Source organism: Catharus ustulatus, chromosome 5 (genome assembly GCF_009819885.2).
Source record: "Catharus ustulatus isolate bCatUst1 chromosome 5, bCatUst1.pri.v2, whole genome shotgun sequence".
Taxonomy (NCBI): Eukaryota; Metazoa; Chordata; class Aves; order Passeriformes; family Turdidae; genus Catharus; species Catharus ustulatus.
The window spans coordinates 42,033,517-42,061,054 of record NC_046225.1 but is presented as its reverse complement, the minus strand read 5'-3'; the positions used below and the strand labels follow the sequence as shown (position 1 = coordinate 42,061,054).

Here is a 27,538-nt window from a genome sequence, read left to right as displayed (position 1 = left end):
TAATCATGAACTATTTACAAGCCAGTGTGGCAGGGCAATGGGACAAAGCTACTTGGTGAGCAGGAGCTGCCTCAGTAGCCCATTAAGCCAAACGTCTGTCAGGGCACATCTGATACACTGAAAGCTGAGAGATGCAAAGCACTCTGCATGGGCATCCTGAATCTGAGAGAGCTAAACACAGTCACAAGTCCTGCACAGTTCCCTATCCCCCACTTCAGTTAACCAGGTAGCATGCCTAATCCTTGGAACACAGCAGAGATTGCTTCTCTTAGCCCTAGTAGTCTCTTGTCAAAACCATCCCTGGAGGAGGACTGAGAAGGTACTTTGTTGCAAGATACCCATATTGCTCTCCTTTAGCCTAAATTCTTCCCTGAAAAGACATGACGGAGCAGGAGCTCATTGGTTTTAGAAAATGAAGCAGCAGAGGAGGTTTAAGGAAGGTGGTGCTTTTGAGATTTTTTTTTTTATTCTTCCTACTTTAGAACCAGTAACCTCAAACCTGAAGAAAGGTCCTAGTAGAAAGTATTCTTACCCCCAAGGGGCTTCCAATCTCACAGGTGAAGACAGAGAAAGCATGAAGAGACATAACTTGTACATTAGGACATGCAAAAAGGAAGCTAGTAGAACCTCAAACTCCTCTATAAATCATCAATCTGAGAATACTTAATGCAAGACCCTAAAAATGAATAAAGGATTAAAATCTTCCTTTTAAACCTTCACTTTTCCTTAACTTCCTATAACTAGAGTTTAGTGGTTGGAAACAATGAAGAAGGAACAGAGTACTTTCTCCACGCCAGACCAGAGATGGGAAATGTTCCTCCCCTCCCAAGGATTGAAATGGGTCAAGTTCTCCCCCTCTTATGCACCAAGTAGCATAAAAGGGGAAGAAACAACAGTGCTAGGGCTAGGTCTCCAGCTCAGTAGCAGTTTGAACATGTCTCAATCTTTTTTCCCGGAAAGCTATTTTTAAACTAGTCTATAAGTAGCTTCTCTTTTCTAGAATATAGTTCCAATTAAAATAGACTATATTTATGTAGTATACATTGAAGTGTGAATGGTGCTCATCAAAATACAGTAAATAATAAAAAAAATTGCACTTACACTGAAATATATGTGAATATATCTCCTTAAGACTTCCAAAGGGATTTGGGTTATGAATCACAAACATTCCCCTCAGCATTAGAATCTTATGAGTCAGAAAGATAGTCATCATTAATCACTTCTCGAGCATTTTTAACAAGGTGGTTCCTGCTTGCTGCATGTTTTCATTCACACCAGTCATTTACATAGCATAAAAGGTGTGCCTAGCACTTTAGAGACAATTAACACAAAAATATTTGCTTTGTAGTGTTTACAGCTCTAATAAGATCATACGAAACAAGAAAAGATTCCCTTTGTGAATGAAAAAACAGGAATTGCAACTATGGCAAAGTAGCAAGCTTTTTCCATGGTGTGGGATATGCCTGCATTTCTGCATCCCCATATTATTCTTACTACTCACAATTTAAAGTAGGAATGTATTTACACAATTCCCTTAAGACTTCAACTTTATTGTAACCATGGAAGTATTTTATGTCATCCCCTTTCTCAAAGTGATAAAAACCACTGTTAGACTGTTTTGGGGGTGGGGGAAGGCACCCAATTCTCCACCAAACACTTACACTACTTGCATCAACATGTCTTTTAAGAAGCAGTAACAGAGGTGCCAGCATTGCTGCAACCTGAGTGGCTACTTTAGAAAAAAAAATATCTGGAAGAGAAATACATTTTCCACTCTTAAAAAAAAAAAAGGAGAGAAAGATAAGATACCTATTCCATGACTGCCACTTAGTTCAGTACATTTCAACAACGAACAAGGAAGATTAAATTGTTCTTCCCAGCACAGTCTGTCAGTCATCTTCTTATCCTCATCGATACATTGGAAAAACCCCGATAATACAACTACCTCTGCACTCCATGGAAAACCAGTATATCCTCCTTTTTTCAGGACTTCACTCACACTTTCCTTCAAGTATCACAGCTGTTATTTTGGACTTCAGTGCCATAGATGGATGCATCAGCTCACAAGCGAAATCAGAGTTACAAAAAAACTGTGAAAGCAATGCAGTAAGGGACAGTTTCAAAAGTACTCTGTCACAAGCAGTTTATTAGAACCTCACTTTGACAATAAATAAGGTATTTCCCAAGCAATCAAAATGTAATTATTTAGAAAGTTAAACAAGGCAAATTTTCACAATGCAATTTTTTATATATACATATTTTACTGTACTTTACACACCAGTTCATCCAGAGCTGTACAACAGTAGGATGTCTTTTTTTTTAAATCCACACACCAGGGAGACTATCAGGACATGAATTTAATCTGGAAACTGTGTGTGCAAAAGCAACCCCAAACCACATCAGCTCCAGGTTGGATGGTCCAACTGGTATGACTGAATCTCTGTTCTTTCGACCAGATGTATGGCTTACCCAGGAGAAATAGTGCCTTTTGAGAGTTATGGTTTTAAAGGACTAGTAAGCTGCTCAATTACAACAGTACGATGTAACCAGTTGTACTTGACAGTGCTACTGCACAACCTGCTGTCTTCAACACAAGTGGCACAGGACAAACTTCTGTAAAAAATGATAATTTTCAATGTTGTAAATCTCTAACAGTAAATACAAACTTTGCACTTAAACTGTTAACTGTGAAAACATATTTCAGGTTTGGGCAAATGAATTAGCATTTCTTCATTTAAATACTCAAGATAATTAATATGCCTCAATAACACTTTTAAGAACTTGACATTCAAAATTAACTTCAAAAGAATGCTCCCGTTAAATAAAGCACCAAGATTTCCCCACATGTTTATTCCTTAAAGAAAGTCTATGAAACACTAGCTTTTTTTTAAACATTAGTTCTGCTAAGAGTTGTAAATTCAAAATAAAATTTAATTCTTATGGTTTGATCAAAGCCATGTTTCCAAAGTGGGCTTTACACATTCTGTGCAACATCCCATTTCCTTAAGTGCAGAAGTACAGGTCTCAAGTTATGCAGCTGCAATCGAGTTGTCATCTGCTTGACGACCCTGAGGCTTTAAGAAAATAAAGACAGAGAATTAAAAAAACAAAACAAAACAAGCCACCAAATAAATTCCCCTCAAAAAATGCAAATCCAGCCAAAAAAACCCACACCCAGACAGAAAAGATAGACTACTAGGAAACCAACTCTACAATATATTGTGTTGTCAGCGTAGCTCTGGTACCCAAGTGTAGCATTAAGTTTATCCTTCTAAAGGTTTCCAATAGTGGCACAAATATAGAGGAGATGCAACTGAAATTTCAGTTTACCCCTGTGAGAACTTTGTAGAAGCCTCAGCTCCTCAACTGCCCTGTTAAATGCCTTCTCCACTCACATCTGCACAGTTTAACGCAAGGCCTGGCTGATCAGAGCTCTAAGCATTACTGCAGTACAGGAAGCTGATAATTATCAGTGCGTAAAACAGGAATTTGACTGACAGTTCCTGGAAGGAATTTTAAGCAGCATCACTAGAGACAGAAGAGAGCAAGGAAGAAGTTTTAAAGAAGAAAAGGCATCCTTACAATAAGGTTTTCTGAGGTTCTGACAACTCCAAAGCAAAAGCAAAGAACTCTGAAGCTTGAGAGTCCACAAGAGTTTTACAAACACCATGCTTCTGAGAAAAAATGCCTCTTCTGTTTACTTAGGAGGAGATATTAACAACCAATCTTGAAGAGCCAGTGACTGCCAGCATACTCAAAAAGTAAGTTCTGCCTATCTCTTTTGGTTAAAACAAAATTGAAACAATGCCAGGTCCGTTTCCTAGAAACATGATTACAGATGTCTGAACAAGTCCATCTCAAATCATATAAACAAATCTTTGGGCTCCTTGCTTGTAAAGAGTCTGAACAAAAAGTGAACAAAATATTCTGGAGACAGCAGCAGTGGAATAAGAAGGCACTGTTATGGGCAAATGGATTTAAATAATTCTTAAGAATTCAAAAAATCAGTTTTTCATGGCATGATTGGACTGTCTTCAGAGTTATATCACTTATAAAAAAAAATCTAGACAGATTCACTGACAGAATGTGTTTTAAGACATTATTTAGGGAGGTGTAGGACGCTACAGTGTCTCTGAACCTAGTCATACGGGTTGCTCACACTTTTTTCAGAAGTGTTATGAATTATGGTATTAAAAGAATTTGATTATTTAGCTCCCTCTACTATGCTCAAACAGAGGCTATTTTAAAATTTATTTTACAGAGTGAGACATGGAACAGAACAACAGGGACATGACAAGCACATTCAGTTCATTCAACTAGTGGTAACAAAATACATACTGCACTGAAACAGATTTCCTGAATATTTTGGTTGACATCACCCATGCACAACACAAGATTTTTCAAAGTGAGTAACCCTGTTACAAGCTGGATATTTTGGTCTGCTTAGAGACACTCAGCTTTGAACACAGTAGTTGTCCCCAAAATCTGAGCAGCCACAAAGGGAGCCTTTAGAACAAATCACTCCTCACAGCCTTACCTTTACAAAAATGTGTGTTGGTATGAAACGCCTGAGCAGTTGATTGGTGAAGTTCGGGAATCGCATCAGGTTAACGTGAAGAGAAGGTAACTGCTGATACCCAGCCATCAGAGGATAGAAGTTATACAACATTTCCTGCTGCGTGCCAGGAAGGATTCTTAGTCGGATCTTAAAAAAGGAAGAAAAGAAAGCCACAACCATAGGTAAGTTCTGTGTCCAAAAGCTCTGTTTACTTCCTATTTATGCAATGGTTACTTTCTGAAGCTGGAAAGAATACAACTAATTTCTAATTCTGGTTAAACTATTACTTCTATACTGAAACACCATGTTACCCATAAATGACAAGACAAACAGCTCCTAGACAGGCTTCCATCTAACCCTTTTTAAAATGGAGTCTGCATTCATATATTCTTCCAGACAGAATTTACCATACTTTCAACATCTTAAAAAAAAAAAGAAAAGTTTGTCCTCTCTGTACATCAGTGTAAGTCTAATCAATGCATTCTTCACTACCAGATAAATCAGTAGGATCAGTGGATGTGATGATTCTGTACCTGTTTAAGGCCAGAGAACATGAAGGCATCACTGGGTTCCACAGACACCTCCACATCCTGGACTAAATTGGTCTTATTTTGCAGGTGATACCTGACAGGTAAGGACTCTCGGACTCGACCAAATGATGGCAGATCTTTGGAAAGAAAGCAAGTAATTTCAAATACAAAACACATCTTCAAATTCCACTCAAAAAAAAAAAAAAGTCTACTGCAAAAAGCAGTGAAAAGTTAAGAAAAAAAGATACAACTAGGCATCTAAAGCACTTCTGACAAGTTCTTTTAGAAACAGATTAAACAACAGAACACAACTTCATTACAGTTTTTCAGTACCATGTTTCAACATCTAGTTACAAACCTTCCAGCTGCTAACACTGCCCAAGAATACTAACTAGGAAGTCACTTCCATTGTTGCTATTTTCAGCTTACCAAAATCTAATCAGATACTGTCAGGAAGCTCCTTCAAAGTATAACAGGATAGGAGGATAATGGAAGAATCTCAGTACAAATGAAACCAGCTCAAGGAAAGCATTGAAATTATGTGCGTTTGGTGAGCATTTCAATCCCCTTCTGTTACTGAGCAGGTGAAGTGCTAGAAGAGAAACATTTCACCTGCCAACAAGCATCTCCAGATCTCCAGTCTGTTTCTTCCTGGGATGCATCCAGAATGTGGATGGATGGAACAACTGTTACCATAGGCATCTAGAGAAACCTACTGGGAAGGCAGGATCAGCAGAGGTAACTCCAGTCTCTGTGCTGCCACATAACACAGGTCAAGCATTATGTCAGCTCCACTGACAGTTTTTAGGAGAGCACATTTGTCTGACTACCTACCTCCTCTTTCCTTCAAGTGGGGAAAGAAGAGCAAGCCTTGAGGCAATTCTTTCTATAGCACTCCACTACTAGCACACTATTTTTCTGTATTTTGCTACAGTAAATGGAAACACTGGGTGCTATAAAAATTTTGGCAGTCTTAAAAATTCTAATTATGACATGCATGTTGCCAAATCAATATTACCTGCACTAACATGGAGGGGAATGCTCTCTACAATCACATGTGGTAGAGTGATGACTGTGTTAACAACAGGTACACTTTCCACAGGCGAACTTCTGCAGGAACAAGTGAAATGCAGACCATGTTAAACACTGTATGACAAAGTATCAAGTAAGTAAACAAACTAAATAGCAATTAGTAAGTCCAATGTCTACAGAGTGCTTGTTACAAGAAAATACAAAACTTTTTTGTTTGTTTTGTGCACTCCTCCTCACTCCCAAAAAAACCCAAACCTTAAATCTCACTATCATTCCTAAAAGCAAATCAGCTTACTTCCTTTCCTTATCAGGGCCAAGAGATGCTTACCTTTTCCAGGAGATTATATAACATCCAGTTGCCACTCCGCTAGCATTAGTAACTGGTGGACATCGAAGACAAAAGCACTCACTGGCACTCTCACCTGTCTGTAAAACAACTATCAGCAAGATTTTGTTTAAAATCAAAGCATAATAACAGCCTAAGCCACCAAATCTAGAAATGCAATGAGACACAAAAACAAGCATTCAGCCAGAAAGGCCTTTGAAGTGCTTTGCAAAGTATACCTACAAAAGGTATAAATCCAATAGATTGGGAAGTATTCCAATACATGAAAGTTAGTGTACACAAATATACATCACTTTACTTTCTGAACAGTGTTATAATATCTTTAATGTATGCATAGAATGAGTCACTGCAAATTTAGAGTTCATAAACACACAAAGAGCAAAACAATGCCAATTCAAATTTCACACTTCTACAGCAGATTCCAAGACATCAGCATAAGATGCCTCCGATAATTGAAAATTAAAATGAACATGGACACATTCCCTCTTCCTCTCAAATAGATGAGAACTGGGGAAGAGAAGGAATACAGGAAAAATCTACTGGCTTTTCAATGAAACCGAGTTATCATTTTTATTATTTTCCTCTTTCTCCACTCAAAAAAAAATAGTGCATTTTCATGTAGAGAATGATTTTTAAAAAGTATTAAAAAATAGGTTTCAGTCTTTCAAAATTTATCATTAATATTTAAAAAAAACCCATCAATCAAAAGATGGACAACTGAACAGTTGATATCTTCAGGGTTCCTGTGTCCTGGCACTTAAATCTTTAGGAGCATCAACCAGAAGCCATGAAGCACAAGATGCCAGAGCTGAAGATGAAATATCATAGTTTGAAGACTAAAGGACTTCGAAAATAATCGCTTTTTGCCAGGCAACCCTTGGATCAACAGAGCAAGTAGAGCCTTGCAAGTCTTTGTTTACATGAGTGGACAGCTGCTCCACAGTCAGGCAGCCACTCAGAATATCTCATTGGATCCAAAGTTTTGACAGAACACATAATTCACATCTCTGATGCTACAAATGCAAAGACAATGTTTTGTTGGAAGATTTTGGATCAGCTCTACTTTTAAGTATTCCACTTATTTAACTTTAACGCTATCACACTGCAGTTTTAATGGCTGCGATGTTCAGGATAACTTTTTAAAATGTAAGTAATAAGTTACTAAACTGTGGTAATATTAAAATAAAAAAAAGATGGTTACTACTGGTTGTTCTTTATAGCCTACCCTTTCTAGCTTCATATTTTTCAATTTTGTGACTGCAGTAATGGACATGGATCACCGGCTTTTGGATACTGCCTCTATCACATGGTAAAGTGTTTGCATTCCAGAAAGTATATATGGCTCAGAAAAACTGGAATTATTGAGTTATCTTTCAACATGCATATCTAAGAATAGCACTTCAGGTGCTTTCTGTCATGTCTATTATATTTAGACTTTTGTTTACCATCCATCATCCAAGTCTATTTACTTGACCTAGTGAAGCAGAATTACATTTTAAAGCATGCTGTTGTCCAAGTTGTATGGCAAGCAACTAGAGTACTAAGTACAGTAATTTCACGAATACAAGCCGCACCAATTTGACTAAGATTTTGCTCCTAAACCGGAAATGCGGCTAATAATCAGGAGCGGCTAATACAACCTCAGAAGTGCCTGCCAGAATGCTGAGCCGAGCAGCTGCAAAGTCGGCATTTTGCGATTGTTACAAATCGCTACTTTGTTGCACCGCGGGTGGAGCCTGGCTCCCTGTAGGCAGCACGGGGGGCGGGGAGAGAGGCGGGAGAGCTCTCTTTCCTCCTCTGCCGCAGCCCGGGGGAGAGACGGGGGGGGCCCGGCGCCGCCATTGCTGCGGCCCGGGGAGGAGAGGGGGGACCCGGGCTGCCCCTACCGCGGCCCGGGGAGGGGGGGGGAAGCCCGCGCCACCATTGCTGCGGCCCGGGCAGGGGGGGGGAAGCCCGCGCCGCCATTGCTGCGGCCCGGGGAGGGGGGGGGGAAGCGCCGGTCGCCATTGCTGGCGGCTCGGGGAGCCGACGGGAGCCCCGCGCTGCCATTGCTGTGGCCCGGGGAGCCGACGGGAGCCCCGCGCAGCCATTGCCGCGGCTCGGGGAGCCGACGGGGTGCTTTGTCCCCGCCCGCCGCCGCCGCGGCAGGAGCGGGGAAACTCCGTCCCTGCCCGCCGCCGGCGCCACGGGCGCGGGAAAGCTCCCTCCCCGCCCGCCGCCGCTGCCGTAGGAGCAGGGGAAGCTCCGTCCCTGCCTGCCACCGCAGGGCAGCGCCGACCCGGGGTGACCGAGCCCAGTGGGCAGCGCCGGCCGGGCCCCGAGCTGCAGCACCATGCTGGACCACCTGGCCCCGTCAGCGGCCCCTAGCGGGCCGAGCCTGCACAGCCTTAGCTCAGCCAGTAAACCCCGCCCTGCCGCGGTTCTGTTACTAATTGCACGCGGGTCCTCGCTGCGAACGACAGAGCGGCTTATATTCGTGTGCGGCTTATCTATGGACAAAAACCAAATATTTGCCAACACCCAGAGATGCGGCTTATAGTCAGTGCGGCTTGTATTCGTGAATTTACTGTAGCTTTCTTCTACTTACAGTTCAATAGCCAAAAACTATTTAAAGTCCCCCTTTATTACTCCAAATGTATGCAAAAAGTGTCCTCCTGATAGAGAACATACTCTAAGAAAACTTACCATTCTCCACATAAGATTCCAGTTGATCTACTGGGGTCATGGAAGCTGACAGCTGTAACTGGCTTGTTACAATAGTGAGAGGCCAAGGAGAGGCACTCAGGATGTCCGTCATCAGTAAAAATGGTATATCTGCAAATACTCTGTCCAAGTGCTCCAGCTGTCAAGACACACACAAGCTCTATTTCTAACTAAACAGGGTGTGACTCCAAAGTGCTGTGATTCCAAAACATGAACAACTTTCCAAAGACATACCTTTGTGGAGACAAATTTGACAGTAACATCAAAAGGAAATACTGTGTCTATGGTTACAGTTTCATCCTTTAGAGGCAACAAAAGGGATGGGAAGAAGAGAAGAAAAAAAAGTTATACTTCACTTAAGGCCTGGCTATTGATGTCAAAGATTATTAATGTAAAGTTACTTTTAATCAATATTTTAAGAGAGAAGAATGTATCTTTAAAGATATTTATGAATAAATATAGAAAACTTTTCTTCTGCTAATAATTATGGAACCGCTAAAAAGGGCTACGATACTGCTGATTTAGCATTTATTCTATCTCCTGGAAAGGGTACTAAGATACTCGAAATTACAGCTTTTAAAATATTTCTTGCATTTCACAAATTCATCCATATAAAATGCAAATGCAGCATCTTCAAAACCTACCCGGTGACACCTGCAGAGAATTTCTTTCCCCTCAACAACAGTGTTGATTAAGTAAGAAATGTAAAACAGAAACATTCTTGCACCAACTGTTCCACAACGGATGTATATTGGTTTTTCCAGCTGCAAAATAAAGGAGAATCTATGAGCTATATGTAAGCTACATTAATTAGGCCTAGAGCTGTCCAAAAGTTCTTAATCATCTGACTTGGTCCAACAGGGCAACAGTAGAATGGGCATTATTTTGACCATAATGTATCTCCTACAATGCGCAATCTGGATCATGCAGCAAATGATTCTAACCAGAGCAGCACAACTCCAGCTGCTTCACTGGATTTGTTTGTTCCAGATGCTTGTCTGTTACTTAATACAAAAAAACAACCATAACTGGGCAATATATGACACAACCAACTTTTAACTTGCTAGTCACAACTTCAGTTCAGTGCATATTTGATCCTCTACCATCTTGAATCACACTTACTATTATTCACTGTCCATTAAGCCGTACATTTGATTAGCAGTTGAAATTAGTCTCCTTATTTCGTATCTCCCAGCTGTATCAAACTCAAAACATACCTTATTCTCCAATTTAGTTCAAAAGGTAATCTCATTAAAGGAATGCTAAACTGAATGTAAACAGTAGGCAAAATATGCCATAAGCATTTAAGTTATTGCTTCAGATATCATTAAATAAACTGAAGTCCGTCAGAGAGGCTTTTATCAGTTGGTCCCATTTTCTTGAGTGAGATGTAGAAGTAAGGTTTTAAGCCTTGACCTTTTCCCCTGGTTGCAAGTCTCCTACAGGGATATCAGGAAGCAGTGCAGGAAAAGAGTCATCACAAGCATCTGTTCCATGAAGAGTCACCTGAGTTTTTTGAGTCAGGTTGGCATCTTGCCCTAGGATTAAAATACAAACATATCCACATATCATATCCACATAGGCTTATATCACTAAAGCATGAAAACGATGACAAAGTTTAAAAAAAAAATAAACCCAAAAAGCAATACATGAGGAATTAACACAGTTCATTTTTTGAGAGAATCTTTCAAGATACCAGTAGAAGATAGATTTGACAACATCTCAAAATTTTTGAAGTTGAAGCATTTGCACCCTTGCAAGTTTATTGTTTCATCTCTTTGGGTCAGGAAAAAAAAATCTCAAAAATCAGAAATCATATCTAGATGTTCCCTACCATCTATGTAACACAACAGGATTATGTGATCCAAGTTTTTCTTGACACTCTATAATGAAGTAGAAAGGAAGTTTCACTGTTCTGTGATTCTTTGTTTTCAAGAACATGGTTTAATGATTTCACATATTTTTAAAACTTTTTCTTTCAAGTCAATGTTGAAAATACATAAAAAGAAATGTATAGATGTCAAACGAAACCATTCTTCAGTCAGAGCTTAACTAGAATAATGGCATTAATGCAACTACATAGGATAATTTTCAAGCAAAACAAGTCACATCTCGCCAAAGAGTTACAAGTGTGGAAAATACATCACCTTCTCTATAAATGAAATGTCAGATTTCAATTGTTCTTTAAATGCAATCAGCAAACCCACACTGACCTTGCATATTCCATGTTAAAGAGATTAGATCAAGCAAGGAAAAAACATTAAGAAAAACAAAGACCATGTATTAAACACTGCTTCAGGAGCCAAGCCCAAATATCCTATTAAACAAGTTTCAAGAATACTCCACTGACTTTAATGAACCATACAACTCTATAAAAAACAAGGTTGTATTTCAGAACACAGAACATATGGCACCCTATATGGTAGTGGTTTAAAAATATTTTTGCCTTTCAGGATAATTGCTACAAAGAGGCATACTGAGTATAACATTTCTGCCTCACACACTGAAAACTGTCAGCAATATCTACATACAGATAGTTAGGGCTTAGACATACAATATTTGCATTTTTTCTTCTGCTTTCTAAGAAATACTGCTTCAGTGCTCCATTGTTCCCCAAATTTCAAGTGGTTTAAGAACCAAATCATGTTGTCCAGGCAGGGAAAACAAAAAAAGCAGGATGGGTGTGAAAGAAAACCCACAAAGTCTATACTTAGAAAACATTTATCTAGCACTGTCTAGTGCTTTCAGCTCAGCTTTTCAGCTTTCTCCCCTCTGTTGGGGGAAAAGAAAATTTTAGTTACAAGCATACTGAATAAAAAGGAATACAAAAGCTTTCATGTTTTATTTCAAACTTGTAAATATTTATATTCTGAAAATACCCATGTAAGTACCACAGACAAGCAGTGGTTAAAATAATCATAACTGAATGAGTCTTTTAGGTGTTGTTCTTACCACTGGTATTTCATCATTCCCAACTTTCACTTCAGTTTGGCTTTTAATTATTGTGAGAAAACAGTTTACTATATTTCTCTGCATTGCATCCTCAAAAAGGAGTCAATTATGAGACTACTGGATTAAAAGAAAATAATCCCAAATACCTGGCTTTAAACCTGCTGTAAGCTTGACATCTTTGGCCACTGTCTCCTCATGTGACTGGACTGTCACAATCAAGCAATACATTTCATTAGTCAGGGCAGGAGGTTCATGACGGAGCTGAACAGAAATGTTCGGCACTCTAGAAATAATCCTTTAAGAGAAAAGACTCAGTTATTGTATCTTTCTTAAACAACTTGTTTTTAAGCCTAGTTTAAAGGAGGCTAAAGCACCCTGTAGTTTAAGAAAGTTCCCACAACTGGTGGCTTATTAAACTGAGATGTGAGACTCCTGAAAAACAATGTGATGGGAACAATTAAAAAAAAATGACCAGTTGGAACCCCAGTTACTCACATCGTGCTTGCCTGAATAGTCAAAGTGTCCCAGTGCACTTCATTGTCTGGAAGCTTAGGTCTTCGCTTGAAGGACCGTGCTGCCTGCAATGCTTCTTGAGATGAGGAAGCAATCTCCCCCTCCTCCTCGCCAGTTCAGAATCACACAGCGGCCAGATTCACTTCCCAGGATCAAATCCACAGAAGTGATCTGATTAGACACAAATTTAAACACCTATTGGTGAGTCTTTCGACCACCTATTGCAGGAGTATAGTTTTCCAACATACACAAACTTAACAAACACATGTAAATCAAAAAGCTTCTGACAGCTTGGAGACTGAGGACCTCACAACCCCAGGACTTCATTTAATGAAACAACCAGTGGAAAAAGTATCCATGTTCAGGTGCAAGCAGTGTAATAGGCTGCAATTTCCAACCCTCCCAAAGTACTATACCACCACTCACTTTTAAAGTGGTGTACATATTAAAAACAAAATTGAAGCAGTTCTTCAATTTTTGTGGTTTCTTTGTGTTTTGTCATTTTCATTCACTTTTTGACGCTCAGTTTCAAGAATTCAGACATTCAGAACTGCAAGTGTCTTTTTAACTGGTGCCAGATTAGTGGCACATTGTAATTTGAGTTCATTGTATGTAACAGTAAGAAGGGTACAAAACAAATGGACAAACCTCAATCTTCTTCCCTACATCTTCAGTCTTTGCAACAAATTTGAAAGAGAACTTTCTCGTTTTGCCAGGCACTAAGCACATTGTTTCCTTGTGATGACTGTTCTAGATATCACTTTTCTGATAGGCTTCTTCTACGACACAGTATTGGTTGTAATCCTACAATGGAGGAGTGAGGAAAAAAATTGATACATTCAGATGGAAGATATCTTTAGAGAGCAATGGCAATATAGCAAATATTAAGGCTCTGTGTTACTGGATCAAACTGTATGGGCTTTTCTCACTTTACACAATACCAAAGAAAGTAATTACACTCCAGTTCTCTAACACAAGATATCCATTATATTAATATAACTTCATGAACCAGAAGAAATAAGACATTAAAATGATCCTTCTGAAACTTTAGCAAGCTTATTAAAAAGCCCAGATATGACAGATGAATGACTCAAACTTCATTTCTGAGTCTTATTCCAGTATCAAAATTACTTTTCAAAAGCAATAGTTAATGCATTAAAAACCCAAAAATATTTCAGGTTAAGTATAAACAATTTTTTTGGGAAAAAAAACTTAATGTTTAAAACAAATAAAATGTTATTCCATTCTTATTATCAGTTTATATCACTAGGTCACACACAGATAGTTAGAAACACAGGTACCTGATTACTGAAACTGATGCAGAGCTTAGAAAATCTGATAGGATGAGGACAATCAGCTCTCAAATAAACATCAAACTGCACAGGAACATCAACATGAAAACTAGGAGCAAGAAATTTTGCTTTGCACTGTACTGGAATTAAAAAAAGAAAGGAAAAGAAAAAGAAACAAGAAGTAAGTGTTAAACATAAACTATAACATTAAATTCCAGAAGCACACTCCTGAGATGATTGTGGCAAGAATTGTCCCGTGTATACTCTTTCAACTCTTTTTTGCAAGTGGACAAATTTGGCTACTAACACTGTCACAGAAAGCCACTTTTCAGCACTTGGCCAAAATCTTTGCAGAGGAGAGGACATACAGATGTCCAGCAGAAAACAGATAGTCCTGCACACTTGGATGCCACCCATGCCCCCTTTCCAATGGCAAGTATTTCTCTGCACACATTCTGCCCTCTTTCCTCAGAGTCCTACTTCAAAGCACACCACAATGTCAGAAGTCTTTCACAAAGCAGGGAATTCTTCAGTAATTCAGATCAGGGACAAGAGATCACCAGCTTCTGTCATTATTTCTTATATTGTTGATTTAGACAAAGAACAGAGCAAGGCTGGAATTAGTTAGTTTTAATACACTCTTCATATTTTCATCCAAATTAGCTATTTTCAAGGTATAACTATATCCAAATTTATGATGTGGTGTAAACTTGCTTTTTTACTTACCAAATGGTATAAAATCTTGGACTTCTATTGTAAAAATATTGCTGCCTGCCAAGGAAACACGGTCAGCCCACAATTTCTGTGATGCTTTCACAGCAGCACTGTCACAATCCGGTTCAGGATCAGGACTTTCATTCTGTATACATGCAAATGATTACAAAGAACAATAAAAGAAGGTTATTAGACAATGACCGCTCTTATGACTATTTAAAAGGGTAATTGGAGTTCTGCCACTTACCATCAGAACTTTTATGAGATTTTTCTCTATTCGAGATTTCTGATCTTCTTTAAGAGTAGATGCTAATAAAGAGAACAAAAAGATTACACGACAGAAGCAAGGGTCTTTACGTTTTTTTTAACTTAACAGTAAATCTTTCCCTCAGATTTAATACAATCTTTCAAGTAACACATTCCAGAGGAAAAAAATTCTAACATCCATCTACCAGTAACGAAGAACATTCCCATTTAAAATGTTTCCTCTTACTTTCACTGGAACTAAATAAATTTTTTTTTTATTAGACAAGCATTTTATAATTTATTGGAGCAAAGCCTCAGAAGAATAATGCTTATACCGCCTTGTTGTTTATGTTTAAAAACACAAGAAAGCATAGACAAGTCTGGAATATGCAAAGAGGCCAGTTCAGACAATATTAAAAAAAAAAAAAAGTAATTACAAAAGGTGACAGGAAGAAACAAGGATGACTTCAAATAAGCATTCTTCTCTTGAAGAAAGGTGGTTTGGCATAGTTCTCTTCTTCAATACAGAGTAGCCTGGCTAGCTCTAAGAAGATGCAAACCCATTTTTACTACATCTGCACTAACAGCGGTATTAGCAATTTAGGGCCTAAAAGGATTATTTCTGCAACGTCAAGGAGGAGGCATGACATAGACCAGAGTGCTTGCATTGTTACTGTGGAGCCACTCTATGCCATGTTATTTCCTTAAAACATCCTGCATACATATTGCATCAGCAGAGTTCTAAAAGAGTCTGGGAAAAGCATATTTGGGATATTAAAGTCCAGAAAAATTGGTTAGCTTTGTTACTAGGAAAAATGTTTCTCTTTTAGCTATACTGCAGTTCTTTCCCATCCCAAAGCTCAGGAAGTTCTTTTTACATTATTTGAATAGTCCCAAATGAAGCTCTGTGTCTCAGATACCCTGACACCGCCTATTTGAATGCAATGAATTTTATAATAAAAGAGGAAGACAATTCCCAGTGTAGCATTTAAGGTAGTAAAAATCCAGCACAAACACACAGTTATTTTGTAGTCAAATAATCTGAAGTACTGTAAGTACTGTGTCTGACAATGATTTGTCATATTTCAAAATATTCATAAAAGAATACCTCTGCCCAGTAGCTCTAAAGAGTATGTGATGTAATTTTTCAACTGGGCCATCAGATATGAACATTTGAGTGCTGTTGTCAATATGGAAGTGAGGAGGGTCCACCAGCCTTCACTGCGATATTCACACATGACATAATCCAAGAGCCTGCAACACAGCAAAGTTGAGAGGAAACAACTTGCACTCACCAATATTTTTTAGAAGCTTCCATTTATTTGGTATCATTAATAAAAAATTCATCTTCACTAATACAAATGCTAGATTAAGGTCTCCTGTTTATACAAGGTGATGATTTATCAAAAACAGCATGAAACTATGATAAAGAAGCATTTATTCCTGCATTTTCTATTTTGAGCTAGAAAAATTTTCAAGAGAACAACAAGAAAACTCACCTGTCTTCACGTAAATAACCATAAAAACAGCAAATGGACAGAAATGCCTTAGTCCAATACTGCATTAAAAATATGACTTACTATTGAATATGCAGTAAATTTAGAAAAGCAAACCAAACACCCACAATAAAGACCCCTTCAAAACTGAAGAAATTTAATGTTCCTTAAGCTGTTTCTTTTCTATTTCCTATCCCCTTCTTATCTCTCTTTAAGGGTTTCAAAGGCCAACATATGCATCAACCAGGCAAAACAACACACCTTAATATGTTCCTAATACTGACTGCTTTTACTAGCAAAGCGGTGATTTTTTTTAAACTCTTCTCAACTATTTAAGACAAGAATTTTTCCCTACTTCAGAGAAATCTACCTAACATAAACAAAAAATGCTTGTTCATAGCACGATCAGACTTGATACAAATTGATCTGCCTAGCCTAACCTATCTTCTCTTCCATGTAAAATACAGTCAGCTACCAACAAGGAAATGCATCTCTCCTACTTCAAACAAGAGACAGACAGCACTCAGTCAGTGAGCTAGAAATAGACAGTATTTGCCCAATGTGGCAAATTCCCACAACAGCTCAGAGCAGGAAGTTTTTATGCTCTAATAACTGACTCATCTGTTTTACTTTCTTCAATGTGAATGGAGTTCATAGACTCAATAGCTTGTGCTTCAATCACAGCCAGATACAAGGAGCATCTCACACAAGCTTCCAATATTATTCCATAGCAATAGGACATGGGGTCTTAGGGAGAAGATAGCACGAAAAAGCAGTAATCACGAATGATACTCACTTTAAAGCTTTGGCATAATCTTTAGCATAGTAATATTCTTCTCCCATTTGAACCACTGGGGGGGAAAAAAAGTCCAGATCACTACTGAAAGTCTTTGCAAAATTAAATTTAAGAAATGCATCTGATTATCTATACTCACTCAAATGGCTTTTCATTCTTGGACATTTGTATTTCTTGAACTGTGCGACAGCATTACTCAACAAAGTGATTATTAGCTCCTAGCAGATAAAACCATTACTGATATCATTATACATACAAACATTAGGGTCATGTTAAAAAAGCAGATTTTTAAAAATTTTTTAAGAATAAAACTTACCGAGTGAAGAACATTTTTCTCTTTTAACTGTAGGGATAAAATCCCCATCTTCTCCTTTTCAGGATCAGAAAGATCAAAGCCTGCATAAGACAATCAAAATGTCCGTGAAACTGGAATTCTGTCCAGATCCAAAGGAAACAATTTATATCATGAACAATATACAATGCAAGCTTCAACTCAAACACACTCACCCATTCTTTTACTTCACAGACAGCTATATCTCCCTAGAAGGGAAATTCTAGAGCACAACTATCTTCCCCCTTGTTTTCAAGAATTTACCCAAAATCAGCAAATAACAGTAAACCCATCTAGTCTTTATACTGCATCTTTTTACACCTAAAGTGCATATGTTAAGAGAAGTTAGTCCTTTTTTAATCTGATCTCAACTAAGTATTCAAGCTTATATTTCTGTAGCAGTAGAGAAACATACTTAATATTCCTTGCCGCCATGGTCTTTGCCCATAGAAGTCAAGCACTCCAGTTTGTGTTTCCAGGGGATCCGGATTGGGATATGTCACAGAGGACTGTAAATTCAAATATAGTAATTAAAAGGGTTCCTGTTTAATTTTCTGCCAGGTAAGTGTGACAAAAATACTAAAACAATACGCGCCCCCCCCTGCCCCAAATCCTCATACTAATGCTCTTGTTTATCTGCTTCCTGTAAATCACCAGATACAGTGCACATATAAATATATTGGAAAAACAAAGTGAGTTTTCAAATACCCAGAGATGTAAAAGAATACTTAAAAATAAAATTAAAAACATGTCAGAAGTATTTGTAAATAAATAAACACTAATGCATTTGTTCTGGGGCAACTTTTTCCATGCATAAGGAATACATGCAATGTTAACAAGCATCACAAAGACACATATCCTTTCCTTGGATTTCATTTACACGTGCTGCAGATTGTTCCACTTCCATTTAAGGCTACATTAACAAATTCACTATCTGGTTAATTACAGAGCATTTTCCCCTCCCAACTTACATCATGGTTACAAAGCACACTTGCTAGTTGTTTCCGTTCCTGTGCATAGTAGGCTGCCTGCTGGTAATAGAAACCTGGATTCTGAGTTTGAATTGCTGTCAATCCCAGCTTAATTGCTTCATCAAACAAGTCACCAAAAGCCTGAAACCTGTTAAAAAAAACCTTTCATAACCAAGATTGCGTACAGAACAGCAATATGAACTGAAAGGTTTCCTACAAATAAAAGTCCGATTACTCAAGATGATGATATTTCTCTGAACTTTTGCATCTAAATTCCAAGGCTACATTTGTTCATACTCTATTCATGCAAAGAGAAAAGTAGTGAACAATCTATGTAAAACAGAACAACAGTTTACGTTACGTTCTTGTGTATCTCTCAGGTAGAGAACTAGACAAACAAACCTTTTGGAGTTCACTTTTTATATAAAACACTAGTAAGCAAAAACATACTGTTTAGACATCCAGGCAGCATGCTCAAAAGCCAGTTCTGCACTTCCTATTTTCTTCTTGCATAGGTCAATATGCTTCCTGAACTGTGCAATAGCATCCAGTGGAGTATTATGTTGAAAGCAGAGGCGACAGATCTAGGAAAAGATAAAAATAAGATGAAAAAACCACTGTTAGGCTGCTAAGGACTAGCACTCAACCCCACCACTCCTCCAGCTAATTTTATGTATTTCTGCAGGGCAAAAACTGCATAAAAAGCAAAGGAAGAAAAGTAGATATAAACCATAATGTATTACACCTGAAATCTTATGGTTCTCTATTTCATCTAGTACTATTTATCATCCTGTTCTTGCCCAAGACATCAATGGAAAAGTGCATAACTCACTATATAATATATATAATATAACAAGGAACTTCAGAGCCTCTAGAAAGATCATTATTTTGAAGCCTGCAGTCTGCAAATGGAATTTGATAGAATACAACTCCAAAATTCTTATAAGTGGTGGGATAGTTTTGTTTTACCTAAAAATCCTCAAAATACCACAAAAATATGGACTGATTCTTAGAGAGTTACTTTCTTCCCCCTAACAAGCAGTAACTGAACTATATTGGCCTAAGTTTTGCAAGAACACAAAAACATTAATGGAACAAGCAGCCCTGGTGTTCATCCTCTCTGCACAGAGTGAGAGCTGGTGTCTAGTCTTTCAGAAGACTGCATCTCAAATGAACTCAAATCCTTCAAGATAATCCCAAACCTCAGCTAAGGATCTTTTTTTTGTGTGGAATTCAGAAGTGTCTGCTAGTCTGAGCATAGTTGGTGTTCTAATGATAACTCTTTCTAATCCATCTCTGTAAAAGCAATATAGAATTGAACTTTACAACCTTTCCCCAGTAAAGGTGCATCACCTTTTTTCTTTCAAGTAACATTTGTCAAAGACTAGAAGTACCGTTGTTACCTTGTAATTTATAAATCCTGCCATGGTCTTGATTTCCAGCATGTTTGTTTCATGGGCCCTTAATTCATGCACAAGATTATATGCAGTTCTGTAATTCCTAAGAAGGAATATTTAGAGTCAAATCACACATGACAATAGAGTTCTAGAACAGGATTGCCAACAGTGAAAAACAGCCTTCCAATCAGAACGTTCTTCCCAGTGAAGAACCTGCCCCTTACATACATGTTTAAATAATTTTGCATTCAGGAAAATATTTGTCACAGTTTATGGCTTAGCAGTAATTTGGGGTAGAGAGGGTGGGGGAAGATAACATGAGTCTTACTTGAGAGCATTCTGCGTATCCTGTTTCAGCTCACTGAAGAAGGCTATTTTGAACTGGTGTCTTACAAACAAAAGCTGCAAAACACAACACAAAGTGTACATCATTCACAAACATCCAAACATACCTTGTTACCTACAAAGAGATACAGGTGGTAACTTCAGAGGTTTACATAATACAGCACTTGACTGGAAAAACTGACTGTGCAATTCTTTCCTAATAGTTCTGTCTGCCACCATGACACAGCAGTGATCTTTCAAAAGATTTAATCTGTTCAAAGCCTGTTACCCTGGCACAGGGGAGAGGCCTTGTAACACCCCAAAATCTCTATGCCAACAGAGCTCATTATGGTTTGGAGCTCACCACTTGGATTCCACCTTTCAAGAGAGTGAAGCTGGCAATTGCAACAGAACATAATGTGTCTAAGTGGATTTGAAAAGCAAAAGTTAAAAACTGAAATCAAGCACAACTCTGCATACAAAATATCTAAGGGGAGCACATCCCACAGCTTAAGATACTACACTCAAATAGGTTAAACCATGTAGATAAATGAGAAGTTTTTCTTATCTTAATCTGAGAACTTAATTTTGCCCTGCAGCTCTTCTAAGGAAGATGTGAGAAGGACAAATGTAATACCAAAACCAATCAAAACAAAAGTTTTAATTGCAGAAAATAGAACCAGATTTACTTCCTGTGCTGAGAGGGCATCTCAAATTGGAAGGGGGGAGATAACATTTAAGCAACAAACCCTTATTTTCATGTTTTAACATGCAATATAACATGCACAGTATTTCAAAAATAGGGTAACATTACCTGATGTGTGGTTTTGTTCAAGAACTCCTTATGAGATTTAACTCTTCTTATTTCTGTGTAATAGTAAGTCTGTGCATGCTCATAGAAAGCATTTTCCAACCTGCAACAAAGTTGCTCATAAGTTTTACAAAGTTTCTCCCACATACAAAGACATTCTGAAGTTCTTCAAAATCAGTTACTTTTAATCATGTTTGTTTTAGTGTTGGCAAAGGATCTTGCGGTACTACTAAACTCCTCTTTAAGTTACCACACAGGGTAAGAGCCTGCAGACAAAAACCTTTCACAAAAGGGGTACTAATAAATTGAACACAAGTTTGAGAGCTTTTATATACTGATGTGTCATACAACAAACTCTAGTATTTAATTCAAGATGGTGTCAGGATAAGCTGTGCTGATTTTGCAAGGTAATAGAAAATTGAGAGATGCCTCTTAGTCAAAACAAGAAAACCCCACTGAGACTCACAGAATGTGTCTGAACAGTATCTTATTTACTGGACTGTGGGGGAAGAAGTGGGAAGGAAAAAATAGCAGTAAATGAAATTATGAGGGTGCAGACTAGGTTTCATCATTCTGTCCAAACATCAACAGCTACCTCAGTTGCAGAGGTCACAGTGGAACTTGTCTGCAAGAGAAATACCCCAAGGCAACTCACAGGGGGAGAGGACAAAGAGGACAAGAACACCAAATGCAATATGAGACTGAGGAGGATCTGAGGAGCATATGTTATATGATCAAGCTATAAGGAGTAAAACCAACTAGAACAAGATCAAATTCCAGGAGAATTTGCAACAGCACTGACACATGCAGGAAATAAAGCCTGAAGTACCAGTTCTATTATTATAATCTCAATTTAGCACCAGAAAACATATGAAAAGCTAAAACTAATGGTTATTTTATTTTGCTCAATTCCAGTGGCAGTTTGTGAACAGCATGGATACAATAACAACATTCATTTATGTTGAGAATTATACTGTTTGTATATAAATATTAGGGTCAAAAAGAGTTAGCCTCAGACTGTGACCCCTCCTCTCCCTGAGAATATATGGAAAAATTAAAACTAATTATAGTAAAGCATACGTTGCCTTACTTTGAGCCCTTCTTTTAGATCTACACATGAGTGTCTACCATTCCTCAATCCACTTTTGAAAGGCTTTCTTAATTTATTTGAAGTGGTAGCACATGTAAATATTAAAACAGAAGGCACAAGAAATGTATAAAATTACTAAGACATAATACTTGCAACTCAGATGCCACTTAGCATCTATAGAGAGAACTACATGGCCAGGAAGTGGAAGCGGGGGAAAAACCAAAAGCCTGCTAAGAGTTGAACCTGAAAACATATTTGTATGGAAAATCATTTAGAACCAGCAGGGCCAAGATGACTGTAGAAGTAGAAAAACCCTCTTTATCTCTAGCTGGGGAACATCTTGGGATATCTGATAATACTTCTTTAAAAGCAACATCTCTGACTGTCATTACTCAGTCTCACAGAGAAATGAAATTGTGTGGAATTCATCAGAATAACCTGAAGAATCCCACCAAACAGGTAAAACATTCACTGCTGGTCTACAACAAGTGTGACACAGAGGATTCATCTCAACCTATGACCTCTCATAGGTTGGAACTGTTTAAACTGGAAAAGACCATTCAGATCATCAAACTCAACTGTCAGCCTGTTACCCATCCACCATTAAGCCCATCCTATTGTCCCTAAGCACAGTATCTACATTTCTTTTAAATACACCTTCGATGGTGACTCAACCTTTTCCCTAGGCAGCCCATTCCAATGCTTGATAACCCCTTTGGTGAATAAATTTTTCCTAATATCCAATCTAAATCTCCCCTTAAGCCATTTCTTCTCCTCTTATGGCATGAGGGGAAGCCCTGGAGAAGAGACCAGCCAGTACACCACTACAGCCTCCTTTCAGGGAGTTGTCGAGAGCAGTAAGGTCTCCCCCAAGCCTCCCTTTCCCCAGACTAAAGACCCCCTGCTCCCTCAGCTGCTCCTCATAAGGCTTTTGCTCCAGACCCTTCACAAGCTTTGTTGCCCTTCTCTGGACATACACTCTAGCACCTCAATGTCTTTCTTGCACTCAGGTGACCAGAACTGGACACAGCACTGCGTGGATTTCCATCCACTACCTCCACTGAGCCAGCAGAATGAAGGCCCTCGCTAGCACACCAACACTGGCACGCTGACCTCAGGTTTATTTTTAGTGAAACTGGTTTTATCTCTTTCCCACTTTAAGTCTAGTTTAAAGCCCCTTCAGTAAGCTCTGCTAACTCTTTTGTGCAGATCCTTCTTCTTCTTTGAGACAAGTGTACACCATCTGCTGCCTGCAGGCCAGGTGCTGTGTAAGCCATCCCAGCAAACAGAGCAAGAACAGGGGTTTACAGTCACTTACCTTATAATATAGCCAACAAGATGATCAGTGTGTGGGAGTACAAAGAGTGATTTTCCAGAAAGGTCACAAGCATTACATAAAGCTGCGGCCCTCTCTGATGCAATAACATCTTCCCCTAGTGAAGTCAAGGAAAGCACAAGTAAGTGGTGTGTGGAGCTGCAATGTCAAACTAGTTCTAAAAGCTTAAAGGTCAGGTTACGAACCTTAGGTAGACCAAAAGGTCTAAACAGTATTGAAAAATCTAATAAAGATAAAACCAAGAGCACATTCATTCTTACTTCTTCCAGAGTACTATGTGCCTCATCCTGCAGAACACATTGCAGAAACTTTCTAGCAGTTTTTGGCAAAAAATTTACAAGTATGATGTAAGTTTCTCATCTCACACAGAATTACAGTAATTTCACGAATACAAGCCACAGCAATTTGACAAAAATTTTGGTGGAAACCCGGAAGTGCGGCTAATAGTCGGGGGTGGCTAATATGTGAATAATTTTCTGACATTTACAACCCCAGAAATGCCAGCCAGGGCGCCGAGCCAAGCACCAGCCAGTAAAAGCCGGCATTTCACGATTGTTACAAAGTGTTACTGTGTTGCCCTGGCTCCCTGCAGGCATCACGAGGGGTGGGGAGAGAGGCAGGAGAGCTCTCTTCTTCCCTCCTCTGCCGCAGCCCAGGGGAGGACGGGTGGGGGGGGGCGCCGCCATTGCCGTGGTTCGGGGAGCCGACGGGAGCCCCGCGCAGCCATTGCCGCGTCTCGGGGAGGAGGCGGGGTGCTTTGTCCGCGCCCGCCGCCGGCGCCACGGGCGCAGGAAAGCTCCATCCCCGCCCGCCGCCGCTGCCGTAGGAGCGGGGGAAGCTCCGTCCCTGCCTGCCACCGCGGGGCAGCGCCGACCCGGGGTGACCGAGCCCAGGGGCAGCGGCGGCCGGCCCCGAGCGGCAGCACCGGGCTGGGCCACCTGGCCCCGTCAGCGGCCCCTAGCGGGCCGAGCCTGCACAGCCTTAGCTCAGCCAGTAAACCCCGCCCTCCCGCGGTTCTGTTACTAATTGCACGCGGGTCCTCACTACGAACGACAGAGCGGCTTATATTCGGGTGCGGCTTATTTATGGACAAAAACCGAAATATTTGCCAACACCCAGCGATGCGGCTTATACTCAGTGCGGCTTGTATTCGTGAATTTACTGTAAATATCTTGTGCCTTGAGAAATACAATAACATCCAGGAAAGACAAACACATATATATAGCAGGTAGAGCAAAAAACAAAAAATGGTTTGCCAGACACCAGAAAGCAAGCAGTAGCTCTACAGAAATGTAAAGTCAAAGTGTACCACATTTCACAGTTCCACGTGGCTCCAAAATTTTATTGATTAAAATCAAGTTAAGACAAAAGACCTCTGTAGCTACCAAATACCCTTCCCCTAAGTTCTCAATGCTTCTACTGGTTTTCCTGACCTGAAGCAATGTTCACAATGCAACTTGCTTACAAGAAGGCAGTCACATGTATTACCATATAAACCAGCTCTGATACTGTGTATCAAAAAATGCACTTGGACTTTAGAGGGAGAAGTCAGGGATAAAAGTATCAAGTGTTTAGGGTCAACTGTCCTGAATGCTAGGTTTATCCTTACACCTTCCTGCAGTCATAGTGCATTTAATGAACGTAGATGACATCAGATGAAGAACCACTGATAATGTGACAACCAAAGTCAGCTCAGCCCATTTCTGAAAAATGAGAACTCCATAACTGTGTATAGAGTATTCCAGTACCTGGAGGCAACGGTGTTTTTTTCTGAATCAAAACCACAGCGACTTTGGTATTTCTTCCTTGCAAACTTTGCCTAAAATAAAGACAACACAGCACAGAGTCAAGGTTTCACTTCTTATTTCTGAATAACCAGAACAAAATAAGATTTCGGTCTACATGGAAATGCTGGAAGAATGCTACAAAGGTGAAAAAGCCAAACAGCTCAATATGCTCTGTCATTCAGAGAATTCTGTCTTCCCTCTATTGGGACAGAACAACTGTGTTGAGTTTAGCAAGTATAATTTCAAGTGCTGCTTTTACTTCAGTAACTTTTACAAATAAGCCATTTCAAAAGTTCTTTACTGTGAGTTGTATACTAAAAAGCAAAGTTCAAGTTCCCCTTAATTTATGTTTAAGAAAAAAAAAAATCATATACTCTAGAAAGTGAACAGATTCTGCAATTCATACATATTAGTTTGCAATATATTATGAACTAAGTGAAAAAAATCTACCTGACAATTTCAACTCGAGTAGCACACTCCAACTGTTTTTCCTTCCACTGTGGCTCATCCCAGTCCAGTTCATAGAATACCACCACAAGTGCTGGAACCAAATTCAGGTGTTTGTTCATCCAACCAGTCTTCAGGATTCCTTTCGGAATATACCACTCATAGGATGTCCTCTGAAAATATTGAGGCTATTGAAGCAAGCTACAAAATCCATTTACAAACATTTTTAGCAGAAGGGGCATAGCCTCTATATTCTTGGCACTTAGTAACATTGCTCCCCTCAAGACTTTACTTCCTATTAAGCCATATCCCTCAATAGCTCAGTCACCAGGGCCTGACGTCTGAGATATTAGCAGCAAGAAATAACAGGGTTTCTCTTCTCCAGGAAGACTGGAGAAGACAAGTTCAGGAACATGCCTCATACACTGCCATTAAATACTAGGCTCGATTGAAAGCAGTGGTCTCAAAACAGTGCAAGGACACAGCAGTTCAGATTCTTTGTCGTTCCCAGCATCATGGAATTATATAGTTTTCTAACAGTTAAACTCATTGATATTGTTTAACTTGCCATTGCAAAGCAGAGATATTCCTTCTACTGTATTTCACTCAGTTAAAGCGAAAAGTTTTGTTAAAAATAGTTTTATAGGTTAAGCTAGGGTTTTTTCCAGAATACATTAAGTATCTAGTTTCTCCAAAGTTAAATTTTGGGTTTCACCAAATTTTACAAGTTACCTAAATGTTATGTAGAGAAGCAAGTACTTTAAAAAGCAACCCATACGGGCTTTCTCTGCTTCTGGCTCATGAGCTAAGGCACCCCTAGGTTTTCTGTGCACCCGTGGCGCTCCATCACAACGTCCTCGGCTTCCCCTTCGCCCTCACAATTTCCCTGACCTGCAGCTCCCACCTTTCCCCTCTCACATCGGGGAAAGAGGTGGCCGAGGTGCGGCAGAGCGCGGTGCCAGCCGGCTGCACCCAGGCAGCCTGGAGCACAGCCCTTCCCGCAGGGAGCCACCAAGTCCCGCACCCCCGCTCCCCGGGCCGCGGGCGGCTCCTGCAGCTGGGGCAGGGGGCTGGGACCCCGCCAGGACGGGGCGCAGCCGGGGCCGCTCGCTACCTTCGTCCTGCACTTGGGGTACTCGTGGTCGCCGGGCAGCACTTTGAAGGAGATGGGGACGCGGTCGGCTCTGCGGTTGGCGCAGCAGGCGTCCCACACGGCGCGGTGCACGGCGTTGTACACCACGTCCAGGCGGTGAGCGTGACGAACGCCAGGGCCGGCAGCACAGCTCCACCGGGAAGTCCAGTGAGTCGGAGGGGTCACCTGAGCTCGGGACGGCGGCCTGCGAGGCAGTGGGACTGGCGGTGGGATGGCGGCCCAGGCCGGCCACAAGAGCGCCCTGCTGTCCCCGGGCCCGTGTTTCCCGGCAGCGGCCGCTCACTGCGGCGGGATGGAGCCGGAAGCGCCGGGCAGCGCCAGCTGGAGGAGCGGCCGCGGGTCCACGGGAGGCGGCGCGGGCAGGCCGCCGCCTCAGGAAGCAGGCGCCGGACAGCGTCAGAAGGGCAGCGAGAGCGACCAATCGGCGCCCCCGCTGCAGCCCACGGACCAGTCAGGAGTGCCCGTGCGATGACGTCACTGTGAGGCAGCCAGTGAGCAGAAGGTAGGAAGCGCGGGGGACGCGCAGCCGGCCAATGGCAGGGCAGGGGGCGGTGCCCGCGGGTGCCCCGCGCTGCCCTCGGGGAAGGCGCGTCCGTGCGTGTCCGGTGGGGCTGCGCCAGCCAGGCCCGCCCAGCCCCGGCGGCAAGCGGGGCCGGGCCGGGCCGGAGGAGAGGGGTGGGAGCGGGGGTGGGAGCGGGGAGCTCCGGCCATGG

At 40.4% G+C, this 27,538-nt stretch overlaps 1 protein-coding gene across 1 annotated transcript; it reads right to left on the bottom strand.

The window, feature by feature from the left end:
* Nucleotides 1–2,126: 2,126 nt before the first annotated feature.
* TRAPPC11 (trafficking protein particle complex subunit 11) lies at nt 2,127–27,536 on the bottom strand. Its single transcript, XM_033060856.1, is given in 33 exon segments — nt 2,127–3,074; nt 4,538–4,705; nt 5,092–5,225; nt 6,107–6,198; nt 6,449–6,557; nt 9,152–9,308; nt 9,404–9,469; nt 9,814–9,933; nt 10,586–10,707; nt 12,268–12,416; nt 12,617–12,726; nt 12,728–12,805; nt 13,283–13,438; nt 13,936–14,066; nt 14,653–14,785; nt 14,888–14,949; nt 15,995–16,140; nt 17,179–17,233; nt 17,318–17,396; nt 17,495–17,574; nt 17,925–18,018; nt 18,481–18,628; nt 18,931–19,064; nt 19,884–19,980; nt 20,206–20,279; nt 21,016–21,115; nt 23,421–23,535; nt 25,187–25,257; nt 25,676–25,845; nt 26,787–26,920; nt 26,923–26,940; nt 26,943–27,258; nt 27,357–27,536. Coding segments are annotated over 33 exon segments (3,843 nt in total). The 3' UTR covers nt 2,127–3,029.
* Nucleotides 27,537–27,538: the final 2 nt, after the last annotated feature.